Source organism: Leopardus geoffroyi, chromosome D4, assembly GCF_018350155.1.
Source record: "Leopardus geoffroyi isolate Oge1 chromosome D4, O.geoffroyi_Oge1_pat1.0, whole genome shotgun sequence".
Lineage (NCBI taxonomy): Eukaryota > Metazoa > Chordata > Mammalia > Carnivora > Felidae > Leopardus > Leopardus geoffroyi.
The window spans coordinates 82,462,031-82,485,514 of NC_059342.1; the positions used below are offsets into that span (position 1 = coordinate 82,462,031).

At 39.1% G+C, this 23,484-nt stretch overlaps 1 protein-coding gene across 5 annotated transcripts in view; it reads right to left on the minus strand.

The window, feature by feature from the left end:
- Positions 1–23,484, minus strand: part of LOC123593634 (spermatid perinuclear RNA binding protein) — an 85,571-nt gene that overhangs the window by 13,242 nt on the left and 48,845 nt on the right. For 3 of the 5 annotated variants that reach the window (XR_006710417.1, XR_006710419.1, XR_006710418.1), the window contains 7 exons: positions 23,004–23,096; positions 22,385–22,584; positions 16,620–16,778; positions 13,364–13,498; positions 13,024–13,164; positions 10,206–10,329; positions 4,725–4,769 (listed from right to left, as the gene is read on the minus strand). Coding sequence is in view for 2 of the 5 variants with exons in the window: in XM_045469817.1 (XP_045325773.1) it covers positions 2,030–2,106; positions 4,725–4,769; positions 10,206–10,329; positions 13,024–13,164; positions 13,364–13,498; positions 16,620–16,778; positions 22,385–22,584; positions 23,004–23,096 (974 nt within the window). In the remaining 3 variants the exon portion in view is untranslated. The other 2 variants (XM_045469817.1, XM_045469818.1) reach the window with 2 other exon arrangements.

The window sequence follows — 23,484 nt, forward strand, 5'->3', positions numbered from 1 at the left end:
TTGGAAAACAGCACAGCTCCCTTTTCACCATTATAGAGGGGTTAAATTCCAAAGCTGAGTCAGCTACTTCAAAAGAATTTTCTAAAGAGAAATCTCCAGAGAGATTCCAACTTGGAATGCAAATTTGACGATCAATTTCAAATAACAATACAGCTGCAGCTGCCAATTAATAGTATTCCAGAAACAAAAAGGACTATTGTAAATATTTAATTAATAAAAACTGGACACTACCAGCCATGCTTTTTCTTCTCAGTGATGGCTCCGTTTCATCCATAGGTCAGCAAAATGAATCAATGAAACATGAAAACTCCCAGCTGCAATGGGCCCTCTTGTTTATGTCTAGCCACTAATGCACAGGATGAGAATGATAAGTTCACAGCTATTTCTAGCAAGTGATGAGGTTTTATTAAAGTATCACCCACCACTAATAAAGACTAAAGGTCAAGGAGCAGAAGTAACAAGCCATTTCGTAATAAATACACATCTGAGAAGTGACACTGACGTTTGTTTTAAATTGCCCATCTCGTTCTCATTTAGTGGTCCCAGAGAAATCTGGTACATAAATTTGCAGTATTTCATGAAGCCCATTCTCACTGATGGGCACTGTTCAGCTCTGAGAAGCAGAACTGAAAAGGGAAGCTAATTCGTACTCAAAACGGACATTTTTAAGACACAGCGACTTAGAAATATCCACACGGGACCACACCGGTGCCTTCATGGGGGTGAGTACCTTAATGAAACCATTACCTTCTAGTAACATCATAGGCTTTCCAAACAAGGCGAGAATGCAAGGGGAAGGCTCGGGTCTGCACCCTTTACAGGACAGCACAATGTTACCGACTGATCATTTTTCACCAGCTTAATCAGATAAATTTTAAGAAAAACTTAAAAATAAATGCTGACCCATGGCTGAAACCTGTCACTTTTCACAGCAGCACTCAACAAGAACTGGGACAATCGAAGAGCAAGTTTTTATGGGGACCCTGTTGCTGCTTTAGATTCTGATGTAATTGAAGAGGAAAAGAGACCTTTCAATGAATCCCAGAAAAATCGCTAATCTTCTATCTGCATGAAAAAAGCCAGGGAAGTGAACACAATATCTTACAGAGTGAAGAAGGCCACAAGAACAAGAGAGGGTGATTGATCGATTAATTTATTCTCTTTTAAAACTTGGAAATTAGGAAACTAAAATAATCACATTCCTCCTTCCCCATCTCTGGGTAGTGCCATCATCTGAATAAGCAATGCTCGGATAACAGAATGTACCTTTATCATGGGGAGGCCCTTGGACAGCAGTACAAAGGGCTTACAAAGTGAGCAGACTGGCTCAAGCTAACAATTGCCTTTGCTTTGTTTTAGCAGTTTCCTTACAAATGAATGGGTTTCGAGGGCTAAGTTATTATTAGTTTTCAATTCCTTGTAATTTGATACCAAAACATATCAAAAATAATAAGCTAAAACAATATTCAAACCCATATTTTATTGGCTTTAATTACACACTTCAGTATTTACAAAGTTAAAGTTTAAATGAAAAGTCTCTATTGTACTGTATTAAAAAAAATAACTACAGCCCAAATTCAAGTGCCCTGGGGCAAATACATATCAATCAGAGCTAAGAATCAGTGACTGCGTCAGGAACCAGGCAGTACTCTGTGTTACAACAAAGCAGTTTATTTGTGATCAGTGTTTGAGACTCTATACATCCTTCACAAATTTAATTTTACATAATCTGATACTCCTCTTAAAACTTAAACTTTGAACTGCTAGACTTATTTCCCTAGAACAGAAGGGCTGGTATAAGTTATTTTCCGGAAATGAGGTACCGTTTCACAGAACTAGTTTCTTTTTTGTTTTCAAGTTTTAGAGAACTAAATTTGCATTTGTTAAAATCAAAAAGTAGGAAAGATGTTCTTTACAAATAATTTTGATCAAGTATGTGTTCAAAGAAAGCAGGATAAAAAGGCTTTTTCTCTAACATTCTGTATTGTACTGTATTTGTTGTTCAATAGGAATTAGCTTCTGTCATTTGCTAAAAGAATGAGTAGTGGGGAACAGGATATGTTGGGAATTTCATAACGGGTAACAGAACCATTCTCTTGGGTAAACCTACAGAGAAAAGAAACGGAGAGGACTCCAAATAAGTTTAATAATCCAATAAAAATTTCAGGTTAAAAAATATCTTACAGTAATTATCGTTAACCTTTTCCAGATTAGTCAGTCAACATGAACCATCTGGGAGGAGACCCACAAACCTCTCAACAGATCTCCTGTTTTGAAATTGCTCCTAATATTTTGATCGTTAGTTATTTTCCACTCAAAATTAAGAGGGCTATATCCTAGGAAGAATGATATTCAGAAGGCAATTTCATTTGAGTGAGCAGCCATGAGTTCCAAAGATCACAAGCAGTGCTACTGATTAATATTCCAGAGGGACTCCAGAAATCCAGAATCGTTTTCAATTTGGCACATCACATATTACAGGAGAAACAGGGATGGCTGTCAGTCAAGACCCAAAGCACAGCTTTCCGTGCAGGCCTCCGCTCCCCAGAGAGACCGCTCCACCTGGAGTCACGACCAGGTACTTACTTTCTTAATGGCTACTGCCGATATTGGCGTGGCAAATCTGGAAAGATTAACTACTTTCTTAATTTTGTAATGAACGAGTTCTTGTGGCCTCACAAACTTCTGCATACTCAAGCATGATTTGAAATCTGCTATTTCTAGTCTAATATTTAACCTATGGAGAAATCACAAAGCAGCAACAGCAGGTATTCAAGAGCACCAGATGATCAGAGGGAAATTACCCCACATGCAACAGCTTTACAAAGGCCAAAAGACATATTTACCTTACAGCCAAAATAAAGCATTGTTTTAGTAGGTTGGCATCACAGTAACATTTAAAAACCAAATCTTTTATGTGAAAAATGGGGGCATCAAATTTCACCAGCTTTGGAAGTCAGTTATATGGCACATGGAAGAGAGGAGCCTTCTGAAGTGGGGCTCAGAGGCCACAGGGTGAAAGTATAATGTTAGAGGAAAGGGAGGAACAAGAGAGAAAAATTAAAGACTGAGGAAAAACATGAATGCAGCTTAAAGCCTAGACAAACCAGTGTTTCAAGGAGAAAAATTAAGCTCTAGCAAACCTGTACTGAAGAACGTGAGACTTCACTTTGTCTAAAAGAAAGACACAGACTTAACAACCCGCCCCAGCAGGCAGGTGCTCTGCCGCTCACGCAAGACATAGCACGATGGAGCAGTGAGTCAAGATGCATTTGGATAAACTGCCCAGACCTAATTCACAGGAGGGATGAGGTGGCCAGGATACCCACAAGGTGGCTGAATGAGAAAAGCAAATGGCCAAAACCACAAGGAACTAGAGAATTTGAATTTAGAAGCAACTCTGGGTGGAAACATTTTCTTGAATAAGTTCTCACTTCCCAATTACCCCACATCAGGGACGTGGGGAATCTGGGGAAGCCCTGACCATACTGGAGTGTTCCAGAGGAAACATTCCGGTAGAGGAGGAAACCCCAGACGGGGCACTTTGCTGTAGAGAAAACTCACGCCAAACATTTGACACTTGCAGCTTCTCCACATCTTTCCAGGATAGAAATAGTCTATCTTAAAGGGGAAAGTAGTAAAACTGTTCATTTTCTACTTATTTTTTACAGTTAGGACATCAGATGAAGCTTCAATTTAGCAGTGTCGTAAGGACCCATAATTTTCATCTGAACAAAGATGGAAAAGCTGACGCATGAAGAGAGAAAGCATAATGAAGGGTCCTGAGACTCGTGTGGAGGGCTGACGCCACAAGTAGTGGGACAGTCCACGTCCTTCCGTGCTGTGCGCGTGCACATCCAGCCTGAGGTCGCACCAACACGTGCTCACCCGTGCACGCACACACACTCGCGCCACGCTCTCTCACGCGCACGCACACCCATGCTCTCTTCTTCTCGCGGTGGCAGACATCCTGCAGATGGCGGACCCACAACGTGTAGCGCCTCAGGGAAAAGGTCTAAGAGGGCATATCACTGACTCCAAACCTACTGCCTCCATTGCCACATAAACCTCATTCAAAAGTTATCCAAAGGGCCACTGAGTTTCATTTCTGCATTTACTTTTATTTTACTTTCTTATTTTTGGAGGGAGAGGAGACAATCCTATGATTCTGTAACACGTACCACAGACTGTCTGCAGTCAGCACTTCAGTAACGCTGCTGGTGAGAGCCCACTGCCACGCTGGGGCTCATTTACGCCACCTCTAAAGCAAAGTTTGCGGAAAAGGACAATGGCTACAAATTTGAAGTGAACATTTCCTAACCCTAACTCAAGTCACCCACACGGTTTCAAGCCAGAAACTTCAATGCAGCCATGTAACCAGCGAGCAGTCAAGCCAGAAACCGGGTTTGGCCCTTCAGTAGCCTTTGAATGGAGTATAAGTTGGCTGTAAGAAGAACTACTTAAAATATTTAATTTCCATATGGTCAGAAACAGGCAATTAGAACAGGCAGTCCTTCAATCAGGCAAAGCGGAGAGAAGAGCAACTCCAACCAAACCAAGAACCACAAGGTTGTGGCATTTTCAAAGGGAATTTAAGTTGGGTCACTAGAATGAATACGTCTGAGATCCTCCAATTCATTGAAAGAAACCCTGGATACAAACTGTGCTCTAGATTGCTGTGACAGCACTGCTAAGAGGAGAAATCAGAAACATGGCATACATACCATAGGCAGGGGCAGCGGTGCTGTAACCATACGGTGCTCCGTAGCCTGGTACAAAGAGAAGAAAGCAGATCAGTCCAGAGCAAAGGGCACTCGACCGGTCCTGGCCCAGTTCACAAGGACTGCCTGGCCCGGCATCTTGGGCCCTGAGGACTTCTAGATGCTGGATGAACGAGAGCCATTCCCACAGTGGCCGCACCCTCCGTTCCCGCTTACCGTGAAAGATTTCTCGCACGACCTACAAGGTTCTCCTAACCCACCAGAATAGTCTTTCTCCTTGCACTTACCACGCTGTGTTACAATTATCGACTCCGTGTCTGTGTCCCCCACTAGGGTGACAGACACCAAGTCTGACACCTTTGCATCACCACAACTTGTCAGAAGGTCTGTCACATAATAACCACTCCCTACATATACTTTGTTGAACAAAGAACACTGAGAATCACTCAAATTACTAATTTCTTTAAAGTTGGAAAACAGAACTTTCCAGGTTTCTTCAGAAGGCAGTGCCACAACAGGCTAAAGCCTCAACTGGTGCTAAAAATGGGCATGTGGATCAGGTTGTGAGCTTGGGGACAAGGTCCATGTCTCCTGATAATCTGAATTCCTGGCCCCAGCACAGAGGCTCTCAGTAAATGTTGGCAAAACTAACATTAGCATCTGGTGCCTATGGAAAAGGCTCACACTGTCAATAAAAACCAGTCTAAAGAACAGAGAAGTTTCTGAATCAATTTGTTCTGGCTCTAGATTCTTTTATGTCCTTAAACATTTCATTTCTGAGTTGTCTTTCCATATCTGCAAAATGAGAAATCTTCCAAGCTTCTTTATAGTGTAGTAGGGATTAGAAATACTGTGTTAACAGAAGCCCCCATCTTTAACCTTTCAATAAAACAACTTTAAAAAATGTAAATACTGGGGCACCTGGGTGGCTCAGTCGGTTGAGCGCCCAACTTCGGCTCAGGTCATGATCTCCCAGCTCGTGAGTTCAAGCCCCACATCGGGCTCTGTCCTGACAGCTCAGAACCTGGAGCCTGCTTCGGATTCTGTGTCTCCCTCTCTCTCTGCCTCTCCCCGCTTGCACTCTCTCAAAAATAAATAAATATTTTTTAAAATATATCCATAAATACTAAATTGCTTGGGTAAATCTTTAGGGAAACTGGGTTCTAAAATAGAATGGGGTGCAGAGGCAGGGGCACGCCTGGGCAGCTCAGTTGGTTAAGCATCTGACTCTTGATTTCAGCTCAGGTCATGATCTCACAGTTCATAGGATCAAGCCCCACGTTAGCTCCAGGCTGACAGCAGGAAGCCTGCTTGGGATTCTTTCTCTCCTAGTTCTCTGCCCCTCTCCCATTTGCACTCTCTCTCAAAATATTTTTCTTAAAAAATTTTTTAAACAAAATAAAACAGAACAAAGGGTGCCCGGGTGGTTCAGTCAGTTGAGCATCCAACTTTGGTTTTGGCTCAGGTCACGATCCCAGGGTCATGGGATCGAGCCTCACATCATGCTCCTCACTGAGCATGGAACCTATTTAGGATTCTCTCTCTCTCTACCCCTCCCCAGCTCACCTTGTCTCTCCCTAAAATAATAAAATACAACAGAATAAAACCTACATGAGCCCTTCACACTGTACCTAAAAAAAAAAAAAAAAAAAAAAAAAAGGATTTGTTTTAACATTACAACCCCTTTTTCTATAATCATTTCTGCTGCTTGCGAGGATTTTTTCCCTCCTTCTCTAGCTGCCCAACTACAACTCATCCTTTAGATCAGGACCAAATGTCACCTCTTCTGTAAAGTCTCCTGGGTTTGCTGTTCACTCCTTCTCCCCCCCACCCACCCACCCACCCAGGTTATAACTTGTATCACATTGCACAGTGTTTACTCAAGTGTCTATTCCTACCTCATATGACCTCAAGCATTCACTGGGGCAGATGTTAGTCAATCTTCGAATGCACAGTTCCAAATCTCTTGATTAAAACAAAACACTCAAATGTATGCTGAATGAGTAAACTGATTTTAGGGACTAACTCAAACATTTCCAGAGAGATGAAAATTTTCACTTTTTAGTCTATACTTAAGTCACATAAAACTGGGGATAGTACAACGAAGTCTTAGTCTTTAGTGCTCCCCAAATCCTGTCTTTCAAGAGGATGCAATGCAGCTGAAAGCAACACTAGGAAATATGAAATAGGAACAGTATCAGAGGCCAAAAGAGAAATTAATACTTTAAAAAGAAGTTCGTACATCATGTCTATTCCAGGAAAAGGTAGCTGGCTGGACGGCCAAGGCTACAGTTTCAAGGGTTTTACCAAAGCCTCCTCAAGGAGAGATAAAACCACAACTACTAAGCTGGCCACTGATCAGGCTGTGGGATTCGAACCTCCACTCCACTTTTTCACTAGCAAGGTGACTTTGCGCCTGTTATTTAACCTCTCTGAGCCTCACAGTCTTCTACAGTAATTGAGTTGGCAGGGGAATGTAATTAAATAATGTATGTAAAAATACTTACTACAGTCCCTGTTGCACAGAAGACACTCCGCAGATGGCATATAACCTATTCATAATCTAATTGACCTAATCTGAATCTTCTCTAGGCTATAAAAGAACTTCATTTTTAAAAGCTTCAGGAGACAGGCCTTTTCAAAGAGGCCAATGCGATGACATAAGAGAAAAGTTACTATAAAGCCAACACGCCTGGCAACAAGCAGACACACATGATGCCTTCCACGATGACCACCACTAGATGATGGGTGTTTCCCACTCGGGCGGGGGCTAGGCATCGAAGACCAAGCAACCGCAGACGCTACCGGATGGACAAAGCCCCCACTGAACACGTAAGCACAGGCAAGAAAGTTCATCTCAATAACTCGCCTGTCATCATTTAATAAAAGCGGCTTCCTTTAAATAATGATGGAATAAAGCAAAACAGTACTAAGTATCAGTAGAAACAGTGAGATGCACAGAAGAGTGTCTTAGTTTGGGACATATAAACAGAATCAAACCACAAGGAACCTTGTCCTCCTCCATCTCCCTCCCTGCCTCATCCCTCAGCAGTCTCCTTCTATGTCAAAGTCACCCACCCAGTTCTTCTCGATGAAAATGCCGGGAGAAATCCTTGAGACCTCCCTCTTTTTTCATTCTCCACATTAAATCCATTAATTAGGCTTCTGCAGGAGGGTCTTCAATCTGGTCACTCCTTGCCGTGCACCCGCTGGAGATACCCGCACTGTCTCTGCCCTGGGCTATGAGTTTACCAAAACCTTCTAACTTGTCTTTACATATCCACTTCTATCCCTACAATCTATTCTTCACACTATAGATGGTGATCTTTATAAAAAAGTCTGATCTTGTCACTTCTCTCCTTAGAACCCTTCATGACTTCCCACTGCACTTAGCATTCTAAGGCCAAAATCCAAACCACAGCCTCCAGGACTGGGATTGTGCATACAGCTTTAGCTCGAATCACTCCCGTCCCTGTCAAGTCTCCCCCCCCCCCCCCCCCCCCAAAACACACAATGCTCTCCACGCTACAGACGTCTTGGCCTTCCTCCATCCTTCTCACCAGCCAAGTTCCCTGGTCCAGCAGCACAGGGTCTCTGCATATGCTGCTCCCTCTGTGTGCAACACTCTTCCAACCCCAGTCTTCCCTGAGTTAACTCCTCCTCATTCTCCAAAGCTCAGGTCACGTGTCACTTCTTTGTGGAAGCCTTTAGGCCCCAAAGCCTAGACCCAGTTTCTCTGTTATGTTCCCTCACATTACATACCCTTCTCCTTCATTACAACCTTCACAGTTTATAATCGTGATTATTTCATCAGCATGTCTTACCCGATCATAAGCCATGACAGTAAAATCCCAAAGCAGGCACATGATATTTGAATGAGTGAATATATTCTTTGTATGACACATCTTTGCGCTACGCTCCCACTGGAATCAACTCCTACAAGTCTCATTCCAAAACCACATCATCCATAGAACTTCCCAAATAGCCCATTCTCTTTCTTAAACAAACAAACAAACAAACAAACAAACAAACAAACAAAAATGGGGCACCTGGGTGGCTCAGTTAGTTAAGCTTCTGACTTCAGGTCATCATCTCATGGTTTGTGGGTCTGAGCCCTCCTGCATCAGGCTCTCTGCTGTCAGTGCAGAGCCCACTGCAGATCCTCTGTCCCCCCTGCCCCTCCTACCCCCTCACAAATAAACATTAAAAAAATAATAAAAAAACAAAACAACACACACACACACACACACACACACACACACACACACACACACACAATGTAAGTGAACTTCTTAAGAATGTTACATAAAATACACTGATGGGGTAAGATTCAATCCTTATGACAATTTCATCCTGACCAACGACTACAAGCAGTTTACTTGTCAAAAGTTCCATACATGCAAATAAATAAACTTAAAAAAAAGTGGGGGTGGGGGCGCCCGGGTGGCTTAGTTGGTTAAGCATCTGAGACTCTCAGTTTCAGCTCAGGTTATGATCCCAGTTTCATGAGTGCAAGCCCCATGTCGGGCTCTGTGTGGACACTGCAGAGCTTGCTCACTCGCTCTCTCTGCCCCTCCTCAGCTCACGCTGTCTCTGTCTCTCTCAAAATAAATAAACTTAGAGGAAAAAAGCTCCATACGTTCAATATTGCAGACAACTTATCTTTAATGAGACAGCTCTGTATCCACTGCTGAAATGATGTGAGTATTAGAACAGAAGGCAAAAAGAGGGCATCTCTTCCCATCTCCCTCAAGCCAGGTGGTGAAAGGGAAAGAATATAAACTCTGCAACTGCAAACACCTACGTTCAAATCTCTGCTCTGATGTCTGCTACATGTCTCAGCCTGAGCTAGCTGCCTTCTCCCATTAAACTTTAGTTCCCTCATCTAGAATATGGAAATAATTTCTACTTGAGGAAACACTGTGAAGATTAAAAAGCAATTAAGTGAAATCATTTATGCAAAAGTCTCTGACGTAGAGTAAGCTCTGGATTAAGTAAGTTCCCTCTTTTTTTTCCTGTTTGTACTTCTGTAGCCTTTATTGAATCCCAAACACTGAGTTAAAGAAATGCTACTAACAGCAGGCTTCACCCCAGTGAGGGAGTCTCTTACCAGCAGCTTCCCTCTCCTGTCACACCCAACCACCTTCTGGGCCCCCGCTGAATGCACCCTGCTCAACGTCCACACCCCTCAATCCGTGGAGCAGCTGTTAGTTTCCTCACTGTCAAAATGCATCCCCTCAACCAGGTACAATATCCTTCCTCTGTCACCTCCCTCCAGGAAGCCTCTAGTCACTCAGCAGATGCCAGGGGAAAACCTATGACATTCCATAGATTCTCTTCTTTTGAATTTCCACGCACACCCGTCTTAAACTCCTGCTATGTTTCCAGAGACCGTGTATAATTAACCCCAGAAAATAAAGGAGAGGCTGTTCTTCAAAGTCTGACCCGGAAGAGGAAGCAGGCCTCCTACAGGCTGTACTATACCTGGAGCTATGTAGCCAGGAGCAGCTGTAGCCCCAACAAAAGCTCCCCTCGTTAGAGTTCCTCTTCCTCTGCCCCGAACAGCTTGGACTGCTGCAGACACAGCTGTATTCACAACACCCTTTGCCTGTTAAAAATAACACATTTTCATTACTAAGAAAAATAAGAACTAACATCTCATCGCCTCTGTAATGCACAACCTCTATGAGAAACTTGAGCCTGTAGATGAGTCAATGAGTCATCTATGACCTTGAACCTTAATTTATCGTCTATAAAATAAAAATGACACCTACCTTACAGAGCCGTTCTGGAGAATATGTTGGCTCATAAAAATATGCAAATAATTTCTTCTTTTCACTTGAGGGTTACCCAGAAAGAGTTCACTTTCTATACACAAATTTCAGCAGTCAAATTATATTTAAAGTCATTTTAGGCCTGACTAAAGGAATATGGGCACTTGATACCTAGGTTCGAAATCCACTGAATTCTCCACCTACAGATGAAAAAATACTGCAACAACCCACCACCAAGAATCAACCGTGAACCTGAGTGGAGTTTAAACACACACACACACACACACACACACACACACACACACACACAGAACTATGACAGGAAGGCCAAAAATGAGAATTCCAGGAAGGTCACATGGTTTCTTTGAGGCTGTTTCTGCTGCTGTATGTGTGTGTATGTACCAATCATTAAATAAATACCACCTCTAAAGTCCCCTCTGGCTCTAAAATGCCATGAGACTCCAGTAAAGTCACATAATCTCTACATCTACCAGAGTCTCCCCACTAACTGTACAGTGAGGATAAGGATACCCACTTTCTTTACTTCAGAGTAGAAAGAGCAACTGAGAAAATAGAAAACTCTGAAGAGTAGGATAAGGACTAACAGAACACAAGTCTCCTAAAACATCCCTTCCTAAAACTGAAATTTTAAGAAAATCAAGAACATCTAGTTTTAAATTAAACATTACACTTATTTTTTTTTAACATAAAGACACAACAAAAACTCAAACTAGAAACTACAAGAATTCCCTGCTATAACCCAGGTGCAGGGAAGGAGGTGCAGAGAGAGCCTCAAAGCTCACTGTGCAATGAATAAAGTCAACAAGATCTCAAACAGCTTAAACATCAGAGCATACACACATTTCTCGCACACTGAAAAATCATCATCTTTCATTCCTCCTGGGAGCACCTGTACCACTAGAATAACTGGGGAGAAGACAGTTTCAAGGTCGAATGTATCATGCACAGGGACAGCCATTTTTTCTATTTGGCTGACAAAAAATGTAGCCCACACATCCAAAATAGACTGCTTCTTGGCTGTCAAGCACATTGAACACATGAGTTTTATAGCTTCTAGTATGGAAAATTTCTAAAAACGGGTGAACTTCATGAAGACATCTTTTGTTTTTTTTGTTTTTTTGTTTTTGTTTTTGTTTTTTTTAAACACAGTTTAATCCAAGTAGTCAGGAAGTAACAATCTGGTGGCAGCAGAGTGACTCCACACAAATAGAGCTCATGTCTACTAGAACCAAACTTAACTACCTAATAACTATCTGCATTAGCTTTTTAAACGCTAAAATGATCCAATACAAGATGTAACTCATGGTAAAAACATACCAAAACAAACAAGGTAACAATTATCTTTCTACTAATTTAGCAAACATCCTGGAAGGTTTTAGGAAAATAAATTCCACTTATTCTCTCTCCACGTGTGTACCAGTGCAATTTAAACACTTTATTTGTATTTTGTATCTCAGTAAAAGTTAGTTTTCCTTGTTTACAGTTTGAATCCTAGAATTTAGACAATGTTTATTACGATGAGTAAAAGACAAGACAAATTTCTACAATGTCTATCATATGCAACAGAATACCCACGGTCTTTGGAATTCCCGGAGAAGAACCCGATTTAAAGAGATCTTACCATTAGTTAGCTCCGCTACTAAATGCAGCGTCTTCATTTCTTTGGGCCTTGCTTCCTCATCTACAAACCGGGATCAATTCTACCCTCCTCGAGAAGACTCGGCATATGTAAAAGAAACTAAACCAACTAAAACAGAATCTTAAATAATCTAAGCTACCTCCTATTAGTCTAAACATTTTCAAGTGACTTGTTTCTACCACATTACTGAACCAGCACTTTCCACCAGGGAGAACTTTCTACCAGGGAGAGAACATGTCTCATATTCACTAGTGTATCTCTTTTGCCCTCACAATCATGTACATAGCATATGTCTAGAAAATATTTTTGATGCATAAATAACAGAAGAACCTGTTATCCAAAAGCATGTAATTAGGAGGCCATCTTTTCTAAAGACGTTGCTATAATCCTGGGTCTGCAGCAGCACTGACATTCCCATCGTCAGGAATGAACAGAAGCAATACAGGATCAAGTTTTACTGTGTTGCCCCCCAAAGGAAAACACAAAATAAATAATGCAAAAGGATAAAACTGGAAAGGAAATGGAAGTGCGTCTGGAGACTCTGATGAAAGTAAGCCCCTGTACTCTCGGTGGCTCCCCTAAACAAATCCAACATCTCTTTAAAGTCCAGATCCCTCAATGCTCTACTTCATCAAGAGTGACCGAAAGCCCCCAAGTAATACTGATAGCCTCTTTTTAATATATAATTTGCCTACAAAGACCACAGAACACGCATTATCATAGTATTCACGATCTAACTCAAGGAAAAGGTTGTCAAATGCAAGAAAAAGAAACAACTTCAGAAAAAGTGGCACAAAGACAGAAAGGGAAACTTAATTCTGGTAATATTTTTCAAAAGTATTGCAAAGGTTTAATGCTTAATTCATACCTGAGGGATAATCTTCTTTTTCTTATTATTTGCTGCATTGGGTCCAGAAAACAGCTTCTCCAGGGCAGCTAACGCTGCACTTGCCTTTGCCACTTTCTTATTTGGACCTGCACCTCTGAATTTCTGTCCATCTACTTCTACCTAAAATCAAGAACAACACTCTGCAATTATCCCATATAATTCCTCTATATAGTTTTCATTTAAATGTATCACAACACGGGAAAAACCAAAAGTCACAAAGTGCCAAAAGAATTAACTCAGTCTAAAACTTTTTTACATATGAGCTCAGGATATCCTATGTCTTTGAGGAGAAAAGGTTGGCTTGAATCTAGGTACACACCTCCATTACAAAGCGTTTGTCATGGCTTCCACCAGTCTCCGAGATGAGTTCATACTTAAGACCTCTTCTTTTTTCATTGAGCTCCATTACAGGATTTTTGCCACTTGCTGTGAGGATAGGGCCCTGAGTTCTTACCTAAAAGGAGGTTCAATCAAGTAAGATCTTAGAGTATTAAATTTCTCATTAATACAATTATACTAGGTTTCTGCTGAAAAGACGCTCAAAAATTATACTGTAAAGCATTTAGGAGCTAGAATGTGTGATCACCTCAATATACAAATGACAAAATATCTTTAAAGGTATGGAAACTCTACAGCAGTAAGCACGGCAATCAGTCATCAGCCTCTAGAGTAGGGCTGTCTCAACAGATCAGTATTCAAGAGCAACATGGCCTTGCCATTACGTGGCACTCTAGGGTCTGCTCTGTGGTGTTCATGATCTAAGAATAATACTTTAAATGACTAACAAAGCGGACAGAACAGTTGAGATTCACATGACATCTGAGTGTTCACTGTTTTTCATCTTTAGGGTTAGGAAGAAATGATTTTCAATTTGGGAGATGGGAACAAAATGTTCCTACACATCTCTCAGTTCTCTCTAAAGAGATTTAAGGGCACCTAAGGTAAAAACAGTAGGCTACAATCTATGGATTCTGAAATTAAAAAAAAGAATAAAAGCAGTCATTCTCTGCCCAAAGGAGCTACAGTATAGCGGGACAGACATAATCACTTTAAAACAGTGTATATTATAGAACAGATGTGTGCTATGGAAACACAGCAGAAGGAATCACCTTCTATGGCAATCAGGATAGTTTTCCTGGAAGTGACATGAGAATTTGACCTTAAAGAGGTTAAGTACCGGACCATGATAAGGTAGAAACAAAGGAGAAGGGCATTCTAGACAGAAGAAACAGCCACGGAAAGGCCCAAGAGAAGCAAAGAACATCTGTTTGGGAAACAGCAAGAAGCACAGTGTGGCTGTTATAAGGGAGTGAGGACAGGAAGGCAGGACCCGATCAGAAACGCCATCGAAGGAGCCAATTCATACAGGACTTCGCATGCCATGCAAATGAGCTTTGACTTTATCATGAACTATGGGGAGTCACGGAGAGATTTAATCTAGAAAAGTCAGGACTAGATTTGTGTTGTAGAAAAAAATCACGCCAGGAGTGGCAGAAAGAATTCATTCGAGGAAGGATTAAGACTGCAATAAGGAGAAGTACTTCATGTAAGAGTGTGAAGGCTCAAATGAAGAGGCAGGACAGCACCAAAAATAAAACAAATGACAAAACACTGCAACTATAATCTTGAGAAAGGAAAGACCCAAAGATTGAGCACTTTTTGAGGTTAGAGATCATGCCTCTAATTCTACCATAGTAATTGCTCAAGAAATGCTGAAGAGATGAATGCCCAAAACAATTATTATGTTACAAATTCAAAGAACAGCAAGATTCTCTTAACACACTACTCTGTGCTGATTTTGGTAAGTGGTTAATGCTGTAGAAAAAGTCAAACACTGGACAACTTTTCAAGCCTAGTTTAATAAACATGCCTGGGTCGAATGCAATAAAAAAAAATCACTTTTTGAAGAGTTTTTTGTAATCTATCTTTTTAAAATTTCAAAGCAAATGTCCAGTCTCCATCTTTAAAAGGTAATGAGTAATTTTTGAAACTAGGTCTATGGTAATTACTCTCTGCTTTCCAAATCTGAAATCACTTTTATAAAAAATGAGTCAAGACATACAAATATTTGCATTTTAATATTTTAATTTTAAATGAAGAACTTAAATGAAGAATAAGGGCTTTCTTTCCCCCCACGCCCATGCCATGACTACATTATATAGAAACAAAGCATGGATGTGTTCACTACCAAAACTGCCACACATGGATGTGGCTATCAGTGCAGCCCACACTGTTCGCCCTCTCCTTCATTCCCCTCAACTTAATAGTCTGAGTCTCATAATTAATGAGTAGTTTCTTTTCTAAGTCTTTATAACACTGCCAGTAAAACATCTTGCCCTGCCTGTGACCATCACCTGTGAATGAATGGGCCTCTCAAAAGCCAGGCACCACAGTCTCTCCACAATATCCCATGACAAGTCGGGCCTCAGCCTCTCTCTGCTCCCCCACCCCCCACCAGCCCACCTGGTGCCTCCCAAACACCTACTTTCACAACCCCAGGCCATTATACCTCCTGTTCCTTTGGCCCCAATGCCTTCTTTCCACCTCTTCTCCACACAGCAAAATCTTCCTCATCACCTAAAACCTCGCTCACATTTTACTCCCTTTAATTTTATAGTTGTGTAAGTTTCCTAATCACTTCCTCTTTTGAGATTTTACATTATTATATTCATTTTGCCATTACGGTACTTATCATATTACATTATAATTAGTTATGAACATGCCTTTGATGCTTCTAGCCTGAGAACATCTTGAGGCTCTGGACATAATTTCTGCAGCATCTGGCAGTAAACAGGTACTACAAGGGGTTTATAGAGTAAAAAACTACATAGTGCACTAAGTCTCAGATAAATACTCATGCCCACAAATGAAAACATTTTTTTAACTTAATGTAACCTCTTGCTGTTACTTTGAAGACAATTTTGCTCATGCAGAATGCAATAAACAAGGGCCCCATGAATTCCCAAAAATGCTGGGTATACCCAGTACTTGGATTTTTGTCCCATTCTATTATCTGTGGCAATACGCTCATAGGTCAGGACATACTCAGAGTCTGAGGAACATACTAGATCAGGCTATGCCTCCCTCAGGGCTAGACTGACTTGATGATGACCCACGGCCTCCCACAGCTCAACACAAACTTCAAATAATCCTAAATTTCCTCTGCCAGATCTTCTGGTTTTTCACTCTTCAGTTATTATTGATAGTGCTGATACATTATAACTGTGAAATACTGGAAGGAACTTCCGTGGCCAGCAAAAAGAAAATGCTAGTTACACGAGGGTATAATTATGTATTGTGCATTATACAGTTATCATTACAGATATTTTGAGAGTGAAAAAAAAAAAAAAAAACCAAGATGTAAAACTGCATGGAAATACAATTGCCATCACAAAAATACTCCCAGAAAAAGGCTGGATGGAAATAAACCAAAATATTAATAATAACAATGGCTGCCTCTGGACTATATACATTTGTATATGCTTTTTTCTTATTCACACTTTTCCACATCTCTCAAATTTTCTATAATCTACATACACTACTTTTTTTCTTAGGAAAAAAATATATAAATATACCTCTAAGGTACTGGAGGTTTCAGTTGTAGAATTTCCAGTATTATTGCTTGAGTTTGAAGACACTGTTTCATTTTTGCCTTCATTGTCTGACTTTTCATCGGAACTCATACATTCAATATCTGCATCAAAGCCCGTTGGGTATCCCATTGCTTGTAATACCTGTACAAATTACATTAAGATTCAGTTTTATTCAAACATCAGAGACCACTGAGAACAGATAAAATACTGAGAACAAGTTTCAAATCCACAACATTTGAATCTATGGAACACCTTTCAGGAAGAGCAAGATGGTCTAAATCTACAAATCCTTGGTTAAACAAAATTTACCTGCTAGAATTTCACCACAGAGAATGGGAAAAACATCCTCAGAGTAATTAGGTTTAAATACAGGATGACAGAAATGCAAACCTGAGGCTGCTTCTGGTTCATTTAGTTTGGAGGCAAGAGGTAGAGAAACAGCATGGCCAAATTCAACCAAGAGGGTGAGGGGAAAAGTAAAACAGCATAATGTAAGAAGTGCAATGGATAGAAAAGAAAAGACCTGGCAGTCTAATCCTGTATTTCTCCTCTCGTCCTCAATTTTCCAATCTGCAAAACAGGAAGACTGATTAGCTGACCTCTAAATTCTATGACTCAATCCATTAGGAGGAATTAGCACAGAAAGGGAATCAAGAAGTCTTCAGGTTGGAACCAATTTACCTGTTAATTTTTTCTGAACCTTTCTACTATTGTCCTCTTTGCTTTCAACTTAAACCATAATCAACACTTGAAAGGATTCAGATTCAAAGACTTATTCTCTATACTAAGTGAACCAGGAACAGTTTTAGGTTTGTATTTCCACCCCTGTCTCTCAAGGCCTAGTTACTTTATGACTTCTCCCAATATCCATTCTTTTATTACCATTCAATGCCCAGCATTTCGTATCTTTTTTAAAGATAAAGTTTTCTGAACAGTGTGTGTGTGTATGTGAGCACGCATGTGTGTGTGAGCATACACACATTCAAGCATGGCTTTTAACATCTCCTTCCAGGTTATACTGCTTTTTAGATGTTTACAAGACAATATGTTCACTAGCATCTTTATAACCCTCTTTCAAGCAGTTGATGTTGCACTGTCAATTACTAATTTAAAGGTTTATATCAAAATATACGGAGATAGGTTCCTAAGGATTTCTGTATCTATTTCAGCTTTTGACTATTGTTTTAAGTTGCTGGAGCAACTTAATGTTGTATTTCTTTATGATCCCTATCCATACCTATACCTAAGAGGTGTCTCAAAAAATGGTTATTATAGCCTGACAAGTGAGAGGCCAGGCAGCCCAAACTTTATAAACAATAGCATCTTCTATAACAGATTCTGCCAACATAAAATAGTACAACTATAAAAAATGGACATAAGTAGAACTCTGTACCATGAAAACTTGAAACTGATTCACCCAATTCATATGAAGAACTTGGCATTGTGTTGAACATTTCAAATCATAAATACTTTGTAATCACAGGGAGAAAGCCAAGAACCCCTTTTCAATATCTTATGTTCTAGAAGTTCTCAGGTAGTACTACACATCAAGAATGTTAACATCTTATTCTTGTCACTGTTTTATAAAGAAAACGTCTTCTCTATTATCTAAGTCCTGTAATACCCTCTCCTGAAATATCTCATCTTAAGGGAATAGTTATCAGTCTGGAATGAACACTAGCTAATACAAGCTACAAGTCGAAAGTCAAGACTCACAAATAAATCTGATTGGTCTATTCCAATAAAAACTAAAGACATGCAGCTTTTCTTAACATAGATAATTAAAATAGTCTAATGTGAATTATTTAACACCATTTCTCTCTGTGCCTTTCTCACATGCCATATTCATTTATTTGCTTGTTATTGTAGCAACATATTTCACTATACTATAAATAGTTTATACAACTGATGGATAAGCTCAAGGCATACAGTGTACTTGTAATATAGCCCAACTAACAAAAAAATGTCAAATTAGATCATTTTTCTATGAACACATGAGGGTATTAACTAGTATATGCTACAAGAGTTTTAAAAGGAAAAAAGTAATGAGCTCTCAGACATCTAAAACAAAAATTTGCTTAGAATCAACATTAAAGTCAGAAAAACTAGTACACCAAAAAAAGTTAAGTTTCAAGTGTCTAGCAAACAAATCAAACCTAATAAACACATCAACTGGGCTGAAAAATCACAAGACAATTCCTGGACATAAGGTGACTGGGAAATCCAGTGTAACCATCCCTTTCTTCCCCTGGAAGGGGAGCTGAGGCTGAGACAGATGATCCCCTCAAAGACTATACAAAAGTAAAATGGAAACATACTCTACCCTACGGCTCTCCACTCAAAAGAAAGTCCTATCCGTGACTTCAGATAGTGAAGAAATGATGGCTCCAAGAACCTCTCCAAAGAGCCTTCACTCCTCTAGCAGACCTTTTCCCCACAATGACTAAGATTCTTTTCATGGAATATGGCTGATTATGTCTCTCAAGGTGCTCTTTGTGAGGAACTAGCAGAAAAAGGGCCAGAAGAGGAAAGAAAATACTGGCAACTGATTTCCATCACTTCAAGGTGCCTGCGGCTGAGCAGCCAGGCTCCTGTGGCAAGACGGGTTTTTTTTTCTTATTTTGTTTTGATTTCATTCTCTGATATGATTTGTCTTAACAGGTACAGATCCCTACACCAAGCTACTGAGTAAGGAATGTAAGAATTTTTATCTACTGGGACCTACTTTCATAAACACATGTTAGATATAAAACATAAAACACTCTGAAACTCTTGCTTTTTAAATTTTTTTCTTACTGTTTATGTTTGAGAGAGAGAGCACAAGTGGGGGAGGGGCAGAGAGAGAGGGAGACACAAAGTCCAAAGCAGGCTCCAGGCTCTGAGCTGTCAGCACAGAGCCTGACACAGGGCTCAAACCCACAGATTGCAAGATCATGACCTGAGCTGAAGTCGGACACTTAACCACCTGAGACACCCAGGCGCCCCAAACACTCTCAAACTCTTATAAACAGAATCTGAGGAGTGCCTGGGTGGCTCAGATCTGACTTCAGCTCAGGTCATGATCTTGTGGTGTGGATTCAAGCCCCACATTGGGCTCTGTGCTGACAGCGTGGAGCCCACTTTGGATGCTCTGCCCCCCTCCCCACTGCTCAGGCACATGCACCCTCAAAACTAAACATTTAAAAAAAATTTTTTTAAATAATAAACAAAACCTGAAACTTACCATATATAGATGGCAATCTGGCAATATATACCTGACATATAACAGGAAGCCCAATACATATTTACTGAATGGATCATTCAAATGTGCCCTCTTCTTGATGCAGAAATTCCATTTCTAGAACACATGTTTACTTGTTTTTCTTTTTTTTTTTTTTAAATGCAAGCTTTACACCCAACATAGGGCTTAAACTCACAACCCGAAGATCAAGAGTCGCGTGCTCTACAAAAAGAGCCAGGTGGGCACCCTAGAATATATATCTTAAGGGATAATTAGACTAATTCAAAAAGATATAAAGCAATCAACTAGAAGCATCTAAACCTAAAAGGATTATACATTACAGTACACTGATAATAAAAAAATATTAGGCCATCACTAAAAAGGAGAGTAATCTTTGTGATAACTATAAAAAACTCATATTTTTTGGATGAACAAAAAAGTACTTATTTTAAATATATATTTTATATACACGTTATGTGGGTCCTACCATTCCTTATCTAAAACCCTTGGGACCAGATTATTTTGAGAATTCATAGTTTTTCGGAGTTTAGAAAGCTAATACAAAATATTTACTATATATTTTCCAAATCCCCAGTAAGTTCAGATGCTACCCCACGTTTGTGCAAAGAAACATAAAATATTCACATTAAATGAAATAATAAAGACTAAAGTACTCCTGCATCAATTCAGGTCAGGTTTTCCCATCAAATGAGTTTGTATCAAACGTAGAGAAATATTTTTCATTTTCAGTGCTTCCTGGATTTTAGAATTGCAGTTTTAAAAAAAGGCTTGGAAAAATACATACCAAAATGTTAAAAGTAATTATGAGAACAAACAGCTCTAAATCCTGTCATATTACAAAATCAGCCACTGCTCTTACTCCCCCATATTTTACTGAATTGCAACTTGCTATGAGGCCACTAGCTTACATTAAAGGCGATTATAACAACCCACAAACTGTCACTGCATCATAGATAACTTTAAAGGATATCACTGCTATCCTTTTAATGAAAACCTACTCAAGGAGAATGCCCACTTGATCTCTATACTAAATCAACTGTAATCCTCATACTCAACTGTCTGTTCTTATGTCACAGACAGTGACATTTCACAAGCTTTTGAGTCAGATGTTAGAGATCTTAGATCTAAATTTGTGACTCATTCTCAGCATACATTATAGCTAAGTTATTAAACTGTATTTTTAGCTTTCTTCCTGGATTTTTTCCCTCATTTCTCATTAATTCTTTTTCTGCCTCATTTTAAACTCTTACTATTTTATCATACTTAAAGTACCCTTTTGTAAACAAGACATAATATAATCTATTGTTTTATATTTTTACAGCTTATTATTTTTCTGCATTGTGCTTATTACTACCTGACATATAATTTATTCATTGGTATATCTGTTGTCTGTCTCCAATTCTTTCCACACTAGAATGCAGGCTCCAGGAGGCCAAGGGCTTTGTTTTATTCACTGATACATCCTTGGTATCTGGAATAATGTTCACATCTACATTAATAATACTTGCAAAGTGGAATGATCATGAAAACAGACCAATTCTATCTTATGCCATATTGTTACATAACAGAACTTTTCTTAAGTGAAAACCAATCTTTGGTCTACATGATCTTTGACATTTTCACATTAATCTACGAGACAGCAAATGCACTCATGGAAAAATTCCAGTATTTAGGAACTTTCTACAAACCTACATGCATGATTGCTTGGTTCAATCCTGAACCTATTCCCTATGGAAATACTCTGGAATACAGAAAAGGTACCATATGCACAAATATAATAATTAAATTTATTTATGACAGGGAAAATCTGCAAACAAGAAAATATTCAATACTAGGAAGATGTTTAAACAAATAATAGTGCATCCAAATGTTATATCATAAAGCCATTAAAAATTATTTGTGAGGATTTTAATAACATGAGAAAACACTGACAATATAGTAAATGAAAAAAAAAATCAGTGGATAAAATTACATACACACTGTAAGCTCAAGTTAAAACAAAAAAAACAAGGGTGCCTGGGTGGCTTGATTGGTCAAGCATCCCGACTTCAGCTCAGGTCATGATCTCACGGTTCGTGGGTTCAAGCCCTGCATCGGGCTCTGTGCTGACAGCTCAGAGCCTAGAGCCTGTTTCAGATTCTATATCTCCCTCTCTCTCTGACCCTCCCCTGCCTGCACTCTGTGACTTTCTTTATCAAAAAAAATTTAAAAAAAAAAAAAAAAAGCAAACAAAAAGATTGGAAGTAAATAAAACCAACATACTATATATAAATATTAGTGATCTGCCCATTTTTTGTCTTTATTTTTTTCTGCATTTTCCAAACTCCATATAATCAACACATATTAATTTTATAACCAAAAAAGAAATGTTTTGTAATCCAGAGGTAACAAAAGTCTCTATGTCATTGTCATTAAAATCTTTAAAAATACTGTTATTTTAGGAAAATAAGCACCTTATTTATGACATATAATAAAAAAGCCCTGCTAAATAAAAGCAATACTGTACCTTCACTGCTACATGAAGTTTTGCTGTTTTCTTGGATGGCCCTGAGGCTTCATACGTTGTACCATCCACATCTACAGACATTGTGAAGACTGGGGCATGGACAGGGCCAGACTGAGATAAGAGCTTATATTGAAGCCCAGGCCTGATCTGATTTAGCCTCATTAGTGCATTCATAAGGTCTATTGCTTTACTATCCAGAACTGTTAAAAAAAAAAAAAAAAAAAAAAAGATCAAAAATTAAACCATTTTGCTTTAACCTATGCATTTGTAGGTTCCCAGTGATCACTATAAATTCACCAGGTTTTAAAAAGCAAGAATTTGAAGACACATATACAAATTAATTTCACTTCATAAGTAATTCTAAAGTCACTTAAATTATGCTAATATCATTATACAAGTGATATGAATTACTACATCTATACATCATTTTAGTTTGTCAATACTAATATATCTTAAGCAATGAAACTTGAAAACAAGAGAAAGTTCTTCAATCATCAATTTTTGTTAAGATATGCTCTTAAAATTCAAATTCAAATCAATCAAATTCTTCACTTTGAAATTTTTTTTTCTTGTCTGAGACTACAAATCTTTTCTAGTTCACATCTGTAAGAATACACACTTTTCCTTAAGTTTCGTTTCATCTTCTTATTGGGATCTTTATCATCCCCTAATCCATCTTCAAATGGCCTCTTCAGAGCTGAAGACCCAGCACCTAAAAAAATTATAACAAATTCATTATCAGTCAAAACAATGAGGTCAGGAAGGAAAACCTTAGGAATCACAAGGACCACAGTACTTTCACTGATCAATTAAATTGCCATAGATATAAGCTTATAATAGCAAAAAATTGCTAATGAATCTTTAGGAAACAATTTAATACTATCCTTTTATATATTTATTTTCTCATTTACTCATATGAATTGGCATTCATTCATACAATATTTTTGCATTTTTCACACCTGTATATGCAGGAAGAGAAAAAAGTCTACAAAGATATATATCAAAATGTTAAAGGTAGTTATCTCTGGTGGTAGGGTTTATTTTTATTTGTGTCTTTTCAAATATATCTGTAATTTAACATGTATTACTTATAGAAAATT